This window comes from Procambarus clarkii, chromosome 67, assembly GCF_040958095.1.
Source record: "Procambarus clarkii isolate CNS0578487 chromosome 67, FALCON_Pclarkii_2.0, whole genome shotgun sequence".
In the NCBI taxonomy this organism is placed as follows: domain Eukaryota; kingdom Metazoa; phylum Arthropoda; class Malacostraca; order Decapoda; family Cambaridae; genus Procambarus; species Procambarus clarkii.
The window spans coordinates 21,607,082-21,619,892 of NC_091216.1; the positions used below are offsets into that span (position 1 = coordinate 21,607,082).

General features: G+C 39.1%; 1 protein-coding gene across 2 annotated transcripts in view; it reads left to right on the forward strand.

The window, feature by feature from the left end:
- The window catches only part of LOC123767693 (N-acetyltransferase ESCO2), a 17,049-nt gene continuing 4,238 nt past the window's right edge, over window positions 1-12,811 (forward strand). The window contains exons 1-9 of one of the 2 annotated variants that reach the window (XM_045757583.2): window positions 1-157; window positions 3,350-3,563; window positions 5,359-5,525; window positions 6,535-6,645; window positions 7,104-7,154; window positions 7,326-7,423; window positions 8,580-8,705; window positions 10,515-10,797; window positions 11,175-11,566. In XM_045757583.2, the coding sequence (XP_045613539.2) occupies window positions 3,374-3,563; window positions 5,359-5,525; window positions 6,535-6,645; window positions 7,104-7,154; window positions 7,326-7,423; window positions 8,580-8,705; window positions 10,515-10,797; window positions 11,175-11,566 (1,418 nt within the window). In that variant the 5' untranslated portion in view covers window positions 1-157; window positions 3,350-3,373. The remainder of the gene's footprint in view (window positions 158-3,349; window positions 3,564-5,358; window positions 5,526-6,534; window positions 6,646-7,103; window positions 7,155-7,325; window positions 7,424-8,579; window positions 8,706-10,514; window positions 10,798-11,174; window positions 11,567-12,811) is intronic. The other variant, XM_045757584.2, reaches the window with a different exon arrangement.

Below are 12,811 nucleotides of genomic sequence, written 5' to 3' on the forward strand. Positions count from 1 at the left end.
TTTTTATTGGAGAACCATCGAGCAAGTTGTGAGTTTAAAGCTAACGCGGGAGTCGAGCCTCGCCTGTCGTCCCGCCTGCTGCGTCGACCTGTTCTCCTCACGTGCCTGCACCACACTGCCGCCCACGGCCGCCCACCACCCTACACTCAACCCTGAGGTGAAACCTGAGTAACTAATAATGAGTTGGAAGACAGGATTTGTTTTGGCCTCTTGACTGCTGAAGGTTCGATGTGAGGCTCTGCTGGTTGATGTTCGGTCCACTGTGATGTGAGGCTCTGCTGGTTGATGTTAGGTCCACTGTGATGTGAGGCTCTGCTGGTTGATGTTCGGTCCACTGTGATGTGAGGCTCTGCTGGTTGATGTTCGGTCCACTGTGATGTGAGGCTCTGCTGGTTGATGTTCGGTCCACTGTGATGTGAGGCTCTGCTGGTTGATGTTAGGTCCACTGTGATGTGAGGCTCTGCTGGTTGATGTTCGGTCCACTGTGATGTGAGGCTCTGCTGGTTGATGTTCGGTCCACTGTGATGTGAGGCTCTGCTGGTTGATGTTAGGTTCACTGTGATGCGAGGCTCTGCTGGTTGATGTTCGGTCCACTGTGATGTGAGGCTCTGCTGGTTGATGTTAGGTTCACTGTGATGCGAGGCTCTGCTGGTTGATGTTCGGTCCACTGTGATGTGAGGCTCTGCTGGTTGATGTTCGGTCCACTGTGATGTGAGGCTCTGCTGGTTGATGTTCGGTCCACTGTGATGTGAGGCTCTGCTGGTTGATGTTCGGTCCACTGTGATGTGAGGCTCTGCTGGTTGATGTTCGGTCCACTGTGATGTGAGGCTCTGCTGGTTGATGTTCGGTCCACTGTGATGTGAGGCTCTGCTGGTTGATGTTCGGTCCACTGTGATGTGAGGCTCTGCTGGTTGATGTTCGGTCCACTGTGATGTGAGGCTCTGCTGGTTGATGTTCGGTCCACTGTGATGTGAGGCTCTGCTGGTTGATGTTCGGTCCACTGTGATGTGAGGCTCTGCTGGTTGATGTTAGGTTCACTGTGATGTGAGGCTCTGCTGGTTGATGTTCGGTCCACTGTGATGTGAGGCTCTGCTGGTTGATGTTAGGTTCACTGTGATGTGAGGCTCTGCTGGTTGATGTTCGGTCCACTGTGATGTGAGGCTCTGCTGGTTGATGTTCGGTCCACTGTGATGTGAGGCTCTGCTGGTTGATGTTCGGTCCACTGTGATGTGAGGCTCTGCTGGTTGATGTTCGGTCCACTGTGATGTGAGGCTCTGCTGGTTGATGTTCGGTCCACTGTGATGTGAGGCTCTGCTGGTTGATGTTAGGTTCACTGTGATGTGAGGCTCTGCTGGTTGATGTTCGGTTCACTGTGATGTGAGGCTCTGCTGGTTGATGTTAGGTTCACTGTGATGTGAGGCTCTGCTGGTTGATGTTAGGTTCACTGTGATGTGAGGCTCTGCTGGTTGATGTTGGCTTCACTGTGATGTGAGGGTCTGCTGGTTGATGTTGGCTTCACTGTGATGTGAGGCTCTGCTGGTTGATGTTAGGCTCACTGATGTGAGGCTCTGCTGGTTGATGTTAGGTTCACTGATGTGAGGCTCTGCTGGTTGATGTTAGGTTCACTGTGATGTGAGGCTCTGCTGGTTGATGTTAGGCTCACTGATGTGAGGCTCTGCTGGTTGATGTTAGGTTCACTGATGTGAGGCTCTGCTGGTTGATGTTAGGTTCACTGTGATGTGAGGCTCTGCTGGTTGATGTTAGGTCCACTGTGATGTGAGGCTCTGCTGGTTGATGTTAGGCTCACTGTGATGTGAGGCTCTGCTGGTTGATGTTAGGTTCACTGTGATGTGAGGCTCTGCTGGTTGATGTTAGGTTCACAGTGATGTGAGGCTCTGCTGGTTGATGTTAGGTCCACTGTGATGTGAGGCTCTGCTGGTTGATGTTAGGTCCACTGTGATGTGAGGCTCTGCTGGTTGATGTTAGGTTCACTGATGTGAGGCTCTGCTGGTTGATGTTAGGTCCACTGTGATGTGAGGCTCTGCTGGTTGATGTTAGGCTCACTGTGATGTGAGGCTCTGCTGGTTGATGTTAGGCTCACTGTGATGTGAGGCTCTGCTGGTTGATGTTAGGCTCACTGTGATGTGAGGCTCTGCTGGTTGATGTTAGGTCCACTGTGATATCAATATGTAAGTGCAATAAGTGTAGATACAAGGCGAGAGCTATTCTCGTGGTGTCTTGTCTGCATATAATGTGGTACTGTCATATAACGCTTTGAAACTACTGACGGTTTGGCCTCCACCTCGCTTGACTTGCTCCAACTGTCTACCACTCTGTTTTCAAAAGTTAACACTGCCAAACAAATGTTTGGCAGCTTTGTTTCCTTCCCTTGAATCTATGACCTCTTGTTCTTGAAGTTGTAGTTTTAAAAAATAGTAAATTGTGTTGATACCTAGTTTTATTTTTTATGTAATAATCATACCACATCTTCTATCGTCTACCTTTTGTACATTTAACACCTCTAGCCTCTCCTTGTAGCTCTTACTATTGTTACTGAAGTCATTTAGTCGCACGTCCTTGCACCTTTTCTAGCTTGATGCACTTCTTGAGATGTGCAGATGATATAAAAATTGGGTTGTTAATATACTGTACTGTATTAAGAATCAAAATAACTACTAGACAATTTATAAAAAAAAATCAAAATGCACAAAAGATTGGCAGATGCAGTTAAATTAATACTAACATGTAAAGTTCTAAACCTAGTAATAAGACTGCAAAATATTTGGGTCCTAGGTAGATAGTGTTGACATTTCCTAATCTAGATGCAAAAAAATATCGGAGTAAATATTGTATAGCTATAATGCTTATTTGAATGTTATGGAATTAACCTAGACTTGTGAAAAAATTCTATTATTTTTGATTGCTTACTGTGTGGTAAGATTACCATGTACCAAACTACTACTCGTGCACCACTGCTGTCAGTTCCCACACCTCATGCAAACCGTTAAGTAAATACTGCCTGGTACTTGACAAATTTCATTGTTAAATCTGCATTTGTGTAGTGGATTTTGTGATTTCTCAAATTGCATACAGTAGGGGTATGGAAGACGTGTGGTGTACTATTTGCTTGTCCCTATTGTCTTGGAACTGTTAGCACTAATTGTTTCTAGTTAGAGCCATTATTTACTTTTAAAATTGTTTACAATTTTGCACTAACTGGCAGAAAAAAAATATGAAAGAAAGCTTCATTAACAAATTAAAATTAAAATGCTCAACCTAAAAAAAAGTGAGGGATATTTGACTTTAATTTCTTTAGACCCTGAAGGATGATTTTTTTTTGTTTTTTCAGACTTTGCAGTACAGCCCCATTTAAATGTCTCCAATGATTCCTGATTGCGGGGTCTTGACATCTCCACGCAATGTTCCTTCACTCAAGTTGCTTGAAGAGGGTGTGAAAGCCACAGCTCTAGCTAGCTTAGCCCAGAAATCGCCTCGCTCTACTGATTACTCATTTTGCACTCCGTCAAGATCTTCAGAAATATCAGGAGTGACCCTTAGTTCAGGTAAATGGTTGTGTTACAAGTGAAGTGCTGTAATTTGGTACATATTATAAGGATACTGTGTTTGGTATTAGTGTATTTTCTTCTAGAATTTGCATGTTCCATGGGATGTCAAAAAAATGTCTGCATATTAGCTTGGATCAATTGACGCCCGTACTTCTAGCTGATGATGCATGGAAGTCACTATTGTTACTTGGACACATTTTTACTAGGCCCTGACTATTATTGTCACACTCACTTTTTGCATGTGTGTGTACTTTGCAGATTTCCTGTACAGTACATTTTCATGCCTTTAAGTTCATTATACTGTACAGTACTTGCCTTGTGTGTTACAGTACTTATACTCAGTTCTTTTATCAAGTACCCTATGGTCACTTATAGTTCAAATATCTTTCTCCCTGTTTTCTAATTCTTTATTGCCTCTGGCAGCAGTATTATCTCAATCTTCATCCCTCCTATTTCTGCCTCCCTCCTTTTGCAAGACAAGGGGGGCTTGTGTTTGGTGTTTTAAAGGGTTTTTAATGTTAGTTTCATTCTGGTGGATGCTGAAAAAGTGTCTGAATAGCAGATGCATGAAAGGTGGATATCTGTATGTGGGCAAGTGTTAAGGGTGGTGGTTCCATATACAGTAGAGCTCTCATTGTTGTGCAGCTTGGCCAGGCAGCTTGAGTGCATCATAAATTATAGCACGTTAATTATGACCAACCAGCAGGATTTCATAAAAGGTATGAGGATAGTGGTAGGAGAGTAAGAACTAAAGAGGTGCTACAAGAAGACCTTGATCAACTTCAGGGGTTGGCAGATAATTGGCTGCTGGAATTCAATCCAAATACTATAAGTGTAAAGTAATGAAAATGGGTAAGGGAGATAGGAGACCTGTATATAACTACACCATAAGGAGGAATGCAATTACAAGAAACAATGAGAAAAAGGCCTGGGAGTAGCCATAATCCCAACACTAATACAAGAAGCTTATGTGAACAGGATAACAGCAGCATATAGGAAGTTACCAAACATAATGTCATTTAAGAATCTGAAGAAGGCACATTGCCTATGTTAGACCATTTCTTGAGTATGCAGCTCAAGCATGGAACCCAAACCTTGTGAAGCATAAACAGAAAGTTGGGAAAGTCAGAGGTATGCAACCACTTCTAAGTACTGTACTGCTTCTTGCTCTTGTGCTTTAAGCATTTTAAGTGCTCCAGTGCCTTCAGCACCCATCATGAATTAATTAAATTCTGATGGGCCTGAGAAAAGGTCTTTTCAGTGCTTCATTTACATTAAAAGGGTTCAAGCAACCAAGCGAGTCTGAATCTAGTGAATATCAGTCTGAGGACCACCATCCACAAAAGAATTCCCATTGACCAGCGTACCCAGGTCTTGTACCCCATTAGTCATAGCTGCTGGATTGTGATAGCTTTTGTTGAGCTGTCCTCTGTACGCAAATTGGTAATGTTGCACAAAACTGCAGCCAGGTGGTGGTAGTATCCCACAACAGTATTAGCTTATAGATGAGAGGAATGGGTTGCCTACTAACATTATTGAAACTGAATTGAAACTATTAATAGGTTGTATAGGAGAGAGGGTGGATTTTGACTGGACTCTCCTAGTATTGACCAACAGCTCTGGTGCTCCCTAATTCTCCTTTGTCTTCAATAAAAATGATTTTGCTAGCACGCTCTTTGCACCAGTTTCTCACCATATTTGTCCTAGTATATGCATAAATCTATTATTATTATTATTATTATTATTATTATTTTTGTTGTTAATGTCATTATAAAACTTTTTGTATTTGCAGGGTTTAGCTTTGGGTTTTATACTTCACCAAAGAACACTTTCAGTTCCTGTCGTAGGGTTGAGCCTCTACCCAGCTATAAAGCCATGAAGCGACCCAGAGATGGTATCAATAAAGGTGTTGGCCACAAGATAAAAAAACCAAAGCTGAAAGCAAAGGAAAAGATAAAGGTGAAAAGAAATTAAACTTAAAAATTTAAAATTAATACAGTACATTGTAGAGAAATCCCTTAATTTGGCAAAGGCTTTCATATTCTTAGTCTCAACCAACCACCCATTCACTGGTAACTGTTCATTATTGTAAACTATACAGTACTTTGGTGTCTTTTTTTTTCTTTTAATTTGTTTACCCAAGATTTGTTTACCGCAGTACCTAAGATTCATTGTTGTCAAATTCTTGCCAGGTTCAGCTTTGCGAGAGAGTGTTACATATCCTGCAGCTGGCTAGTCTCTGGTTTATGCAAATCTAGTATAACTTATGATTTAGTATAATTTTGAGGACACTTCATAGATTTTGTCATGTTTATTTTTTCTTCCTAAAGGTTTCTGTTCAATTTCCTGAGAATGCTTCATTGTACTTGCTTAGCACTTTTAAAAAATAAGTTTGAACCTCAACACATTTGGAGGATGGTGAAATGCTATATCTATAATGTTCATCATAAAAAACTAAATGTTGTGAACCTGCAGACTGTAGGCAGGCAAGAGTAAACATTCTTGCCATAATGTATATTAGTGTTGAGTTTGGGCAGTATGAGCCACCGACTCCAGCTAAATTGTCCAGGAGGCCCAGCCTTGTGATGGTTCTGGGAATAATGTCCCTGATTGGCAGTATGATCAGCAAGTCTGTTAGTCACTTCTGCTCGCAGTTTGACGTACGAATCACAGGATGTGTCAATTTGGTATTCTTTGGAAGTATTTATCAAATTCTCTTAGGAGCACCTTGAGAGTTCAGTTAGTTATGCTTCTGTATATAGGGATAATGTTAAAACGCCTTGACTTATTGTTGATAGAATAGTCTCTTAGAATGCCTGTTGCACCTCTGCTTTTCATTTTTTCACATTGTACTTCTTGTCATGCCTCCTGGTCTCAAATGGGGAAGACAAAGTTTTCATTAAATTCTACCAATTAACCTGAATTCTTCTAATGGACATTTTTCTTAAGGTCTACTTTCTTGTGCCAGCAGGGAAGAAGCAGTGTCAAGACTGTGGTCAAGCGATTGAAGGAAGGAAAATACACACCACATCTACCCTCCAATCGTAGCCCAGTGAAGTTTACATCATCCGGAGAGAGAGTACGTAACTATAAAACTTGGTGTTCTATTTTCCCTACTGATGGGGAAAATATTCTGCTATATTTTTAACCACTGTGCTGCGCCAACCGAGAAATCTCGTTCTGAGAGTTTACTATTTTTTTTTAATTTGGCTATATTTTAATGTTTTTTAATGTTTTCATCACTCTTTGTGTTTTAAAATGAAAATGGTTGAGTTTGGAAACATTTTGACATTAACTTTACCTGAATTTTTATAAAAACAACAAAAATATGTCCTTAACAATTGCACTAAGAAGTTTTTGTCAAAAATGGGTGCGTAATGCAGGGGTTAAGCCTGCCAGCATAGTTGCACCAAAAGTTTTACACATGCCCTGATGTTAATTAAGTGTATATAGCTGAGTTTATGCCTTGTAATTTCACTAATGATTTACTTGAATGTTGACACATTATAATCACTTATAATTAAATTAAAATTCCAGAAGAAACGCCATGTGCTGTCATCTCCAGGCATATCATTATTAGATATCCCGGTAAGTAGATGCAATTTATTTCATCTTGGTGTATTGCCAGGAGCATGGGTGATGATTCATAGTTAGCTTAATGATTTGACAAAATTTATGTGGATATCCCAAAAATATTGTAGTTGTATAGCAAGATTTGGATTGCATTTATTCTTGAGCAATTTATTGTGAAATTTTCAGGAGCCAGATGACAGTTTCCTGACACCATCGAGGAATGGACGGTTCTTCACGAGTCGGTCTCGTGCTGCTGCTACTGTTCAAATAGGCAAGAGTATAGTGTAAGTTTCAATGTGACCCATTTTATTTTAGTAATTAAAACGTAGATCAGAGGTCAGGGTTCCTGTGTCTAGTATTATAGAAAAGCGATAGCAGTCAGATCACTAAAGCGTGCATAGGTTAAAGTTTCCAATTAAATGTATTGTTCAACCAGATCCTCTGACCTATAAAAGAAGCCTCTGAGCCTTGTAAGTGCAACCAGCAGTTGATTCTAGAATGAAATAATCCCTGTATTGCCCCATGCAGCAGTCCAATTTTTTTTCCCCCCAATTTAATGTTATATGTTGCGCACAAGATATATACAGAATTATTTAAACCCACTGAAGTCAATTTATAATCTTGGAAGGAGCTTTTCTTTTGTATGTAAATGTGTTCATCTTGTTAATGACTCCATTTAATGTTCCACTGCACTGCGCACCTGGTTTCGGCTAAAACTTCAGTGCAATTGTCAAGGACATATTTTTGTAGTTTTTATAAATATTCAGGTAAAGTTAATGTCATAATATTTTCCAAACTCAACTATTTCCATTTCAAAACACAGAGTAATGTAAACATTAAAATATAGCCTAATTAAAAAAAAAAGCACAACTCTCAGAGCCCCTAAAGGTGCTTTGTGCAGTGCAGTGGTTAATGGTGAAGACTAAACCACACACCACAATTGTGTGGGGTTACCATCTTCCTTTATGGATTACTGGAAACTATTCATACTTCATATTCTTAATAGGTAATGTCATGTAACGCTTTGAAACCACTGACAGTTTTGGCCTCCACCACCACCCTCACCTAACTTGTTCCAAACGTCTACCACTCTTTGCAAAAGTGAATTTTCTTATATTTCCTCAGCAGCTTTGTTTAGTTAGTTTAAATCTATGACCTCTTGTTCTTTGAGTTCTAGGTCATAGGAATTCTTACTTACCAATTTTGTCGAATCTTGTTACTATTTTGTACGTAGTGATCATATCGCCTCTTTTTTTTTTTATCTTCTAGTTTTGGCATATTTAATGCCTCTAACCTCTCCTCATAGCTCATGTCTTCTAGTTCTGGGAGCTATTTAGTTGCATGTCTTTGTCATGTGCAGTCCTAGAAATACTTTTCGGGCACTTCTGCATCTAAATGTACAGCATCTTCTATCAATGCTATCCCTTTTTTTGTTTTTAGGCTGGCTGCTAGGTATGGAGACGTGTCTTTGAAACAACGTGCAGGAACATTTGTGAAGAAAAATGTTGGTCGCCAGGTAGAACAACAACTGCATCAGTATCTGGAATGGTCCAGTAAATCTGAAAGGTTAGTTTTCAATGTTTTGTGTGAAAATAGTCATGAGTTAGGCCAGTGCTTAAAGTGAAAGGAAATTTGTAAGTAAAATATATATTGTATCATAACTTTGTGAAGGATGGGTCTTTGAGTATAAACTGTTATGTATTGGAATAGTACATATAGTATTTATACGAGTCATACTATATGCATCTGGAATCTTTGTGAATAGTAAAGAATCATTTGGGCACTTGAGGTACAGTATTATGATTACTACTACTTGAGGTTCAAGTCTTAATTTTGGAACAAAGAACTGTCCCACAGGCTGTGATAATACTGAATGTGGAAATATTTGTAAAAGTTTACTTTCTTTAATATATGGTTTAGTCTCAAATAGATTGATGAGTATGTACATACATTATCCTTACTCTAGAGTGTAGACATCCAACCACAGTTGACCATCAATTGTCACCTTATGAATTATCAAACTGTTGTTTACCTTAGTCATATTCCTGGTATCTAGATTTGGTTACTGTACCAGTTCATCTTTGAACTACAGTATGTGCAGTGTGTCTTTTTATTCTGTAATAACACTTCAGTTCTTGGTTTAATTAATTTTAATCCTTATAGGTCGGTTATAATGTTGCCTAGGCCATTGCCAGTTTTTATCATTATCTGGTATTTTATACAAATGTAAATATGGTTACAATGCATCTATTTGGATGTAATTAAGTTAACTTGGACACACACAATTCTGTAGGGCACCTAACATGTCACAGGGTTCGTGATCAAATGTGTATATTGCAGTAGTGCTCTAGTTTCTTGCATCATCTGAATTACACTTTGGGGCCTGATGGCTGAGTGGACAACGCTCTGGGTTTGTAGCCCTAAGGGTCTGGGTTCAGTCTCCCGGCGGAGGTAGAAACAAATGGGCAGAGTTTCTTTAACCCTGATGTACCTGTTCACCTAGCAGTAAATAGGTATCTGAGAGTTAGGTGGCTGCTTCTTGGGGATTGTGTGTGTGTGTGTGTAAGTGTAAAAATTAGAATTAAGGACTTGAGCAAAATGCTATGCGTGATGTGGCTGTACAAGAATGTAAGAACTCTTGTATACTGTATATAAATACAGTAAATACAAAAAAAAAAGGAAAAATAAAGATAAGGTACCCATACTGAGGAAACATTAGACTGACTTGTCTCCATGATTACCTTCCAGATTTTTTGTTTTATTTGGTATATCTGTGCGCTATTTTATTCAGTGCCAGGTATATTATTTACCAATTGTATCCACAACTTAACTAAAGCCATATGGTCACCTCCACCTCCCCCCCCTCCCCTCAATACCCATCCTCTTTACCCAAACTTCACCATCCCACAACACTGTTGTGTTATTGTGGAATGTACTGGGCACAGGAATGGAATACCTTGTTCTGTCGGCTCTGATAAATATCTAATTGAGATTAGAGAAAGATGGAAGCAGTAAAGGTATTTCATTACGCAAGTATACATGTTCAAGACAATTTCAAAAATTCCTGTGGGAAGTAATGGACCAACTGCATTATAATTGATATGTGGGCTGCTCCAAGAAAAAGCCTTACTGATCATGTTATCACAAAAACAACTGTGAATCAACTATAAATACAGTATTTTATAGACGAATGCTAATGCTTTACTGTACCTAAAAAACTATTTGTTCATTTGCAATGATATGGATATGGCTCTCAATTGGCTTGAGAGCCAAATTTTGTGGCACATTTCAATGCTGTATAAATCTTAAAATTTCAGTTACGTAGCCTTCCCGGCTTGGTGCCTTCTTTTGATAATTACTTGCTTCACATTTCAGGATGAATGAGGTCCTGTCCTTACCTTCAGTGCAGGCAAATCCTCGACCATTTCCAACCCGTGTGCCATCTAGTCCCTCTCCTACAAAACGTCCCACTCGACGAAAAATATCAAGAACACCCTCGCCTCAGAAATCTAACAAAGTTAATTTGGACAAGAAAATGAATGTTGCTATTGACTCGGTTGGAGAAGAACTACAAGATCTGGAATCTGTTTTCAAGGAAATGGATGAGATGGACAAACTACCTACTGAAAATAGAGCTTCAGTAACTAATCAGATATTGGTATGTATTTTCATTTTGCATTGAACATTATTGGGTTTCTTAGGGATAATTTGTTTACAAATGTTTCCTTTTATTTTTTATCTATCCTCGCTTGGTTTCTCCCTAAGGCAAGATCCTACTCAACTCTGGTTAGTATCTGGCATTATCAGGACAGGTAAACATGCTGCACTGGCACACCAGAAAACTTTTACAATATGTTCTTAGCCAGTTCCTGCTGATGCTGGAGAATATTCAGTCCAGGCCAAGCCAGGTGTTTAATATTGAGAAATGTACACTTGATGTTCAGCCATTTAAAATACATTATGTACAGTATATGCTGTATAAAGATTCTGGTACAGCATACAGTAATGGCATTAAAATTAATTCCCATTTTTTAGGATGATGTGCCACTACGCAGGTCTCCAAGAAAGTTAGGTCATACAGCATCTCATGGTGGATCACCCTATAAATTGAAACAAACAGAATCTCCAAGAAAATCTCCAAGGAAAATGGAAAATAAAACTTCACAAAAGAATCTTAAAGGGGAAAGTACTAGCACATCTACTCCAATAAGACCTTCAACGCGACCCCAAGGACAGTCTAGTTCATCAATAAAGAAGTCCCCAAGAAAAATAAAAGATACATCATCATCGGCAAAAAATGAAAGGGTTGTATCATCTTCAAAGAAGTCTCTCTCTCTAAATAGTACTAAAGAATCTAAGTTTTATTCCATTTTTGATCCAAAAAGAAGACAAGCAGACCAGAACATCTCCATCAACAAATCTAATAAGTAAGTTACTGTATTTGTGTGTGTTGCTAATCTGTATTTGTTGAAGATCCTTAGTAAAATGGTTAACCAGTGTATACTTCATATTTATACAGTACAGTGTATATATATTGACTCGTGCTAAAGTGGTTTATTTATTTTAGCTACTGTATATTCAAAATGTTAAAATTGACAGATTCCTTGTTCTCATTTACTGGTTGTGCATGAGCACTGCCTTCACATCTTCCTAATTAGGTAGTCCGAGTAATGGGGTTGCATTATAGGTTTTACCAGGGATGCCCAAGACTTTTCAACACTTTGAATATGATGCTAAAAATAGTTATTTTGTATTTGGGCTGTGTAAACCCGTGTTGGTTGATTTAAGAACCAATTTATGATTTTGTTGGGTGGACGTACCAGCGAGTCGTATCTTGCAAGGAACATGGTTTTATTAAAATTTCTACACTGCCTATACATGGCAAAATTATGCATTAATGACACTTCATTATAAAATCCCTGACTATCGTAGCCTGACCGCTCTTGACATTAAATGGAGTGAAAATCGATTTCGAAATTTATGTTGGAATAGTGTTAAAGATCATGTTTCCTTCCTGGACATTTGTGAACCCCGTTGGGATAACAGCTTCATAACCATTATTTACTTAAGCCCAATACCGTGGTAAATGTTTGTCAACAAGTACCCCAATTGCTATAAACAAAATAACTGAAATGCAAATGTCTGCTGCATCCTGAGAACTTGCTGCATGTAGGAATTTTTTCAATCACAAAGTAAATGGGGTCTTTCAAATTTTTATTAGGGGGGTTATTGTATCTGAACAACAGATACCATCAAACTGTCCATCATATATAAACTGCAAGTCCAAACATTTAAGAACAGTAGGTAACGTGTTGACCATGACTAACTAGCAGCCAACCCAAGTGAAAATGTGTGATGAATTTTAAGTATAAAGTACAGCTTATAAAAACAAATTGAATTGGGCATCTGTAGGAGAGTGTAGTGCTAAATTTAAAGTGAGCAAAGCTACTTTGAAAGCTAAAAATGAGTCTATACCTGTTACAATAAAAATAAATGATAGAGCAATGTGGAAGAAAACCGAATAGAGGGTAATGTTAAGTGATGTTTGCCCTGCATTGGGAAGCATTAGCAAGAGAGAAATTGTACTTTTTGGTGCCAATGCAACTGGCACTCATAAAGGAAAATGGCTTGTATTGTGAAGTAAAGAAGTATGAATGGCAAATTTTTGGCAA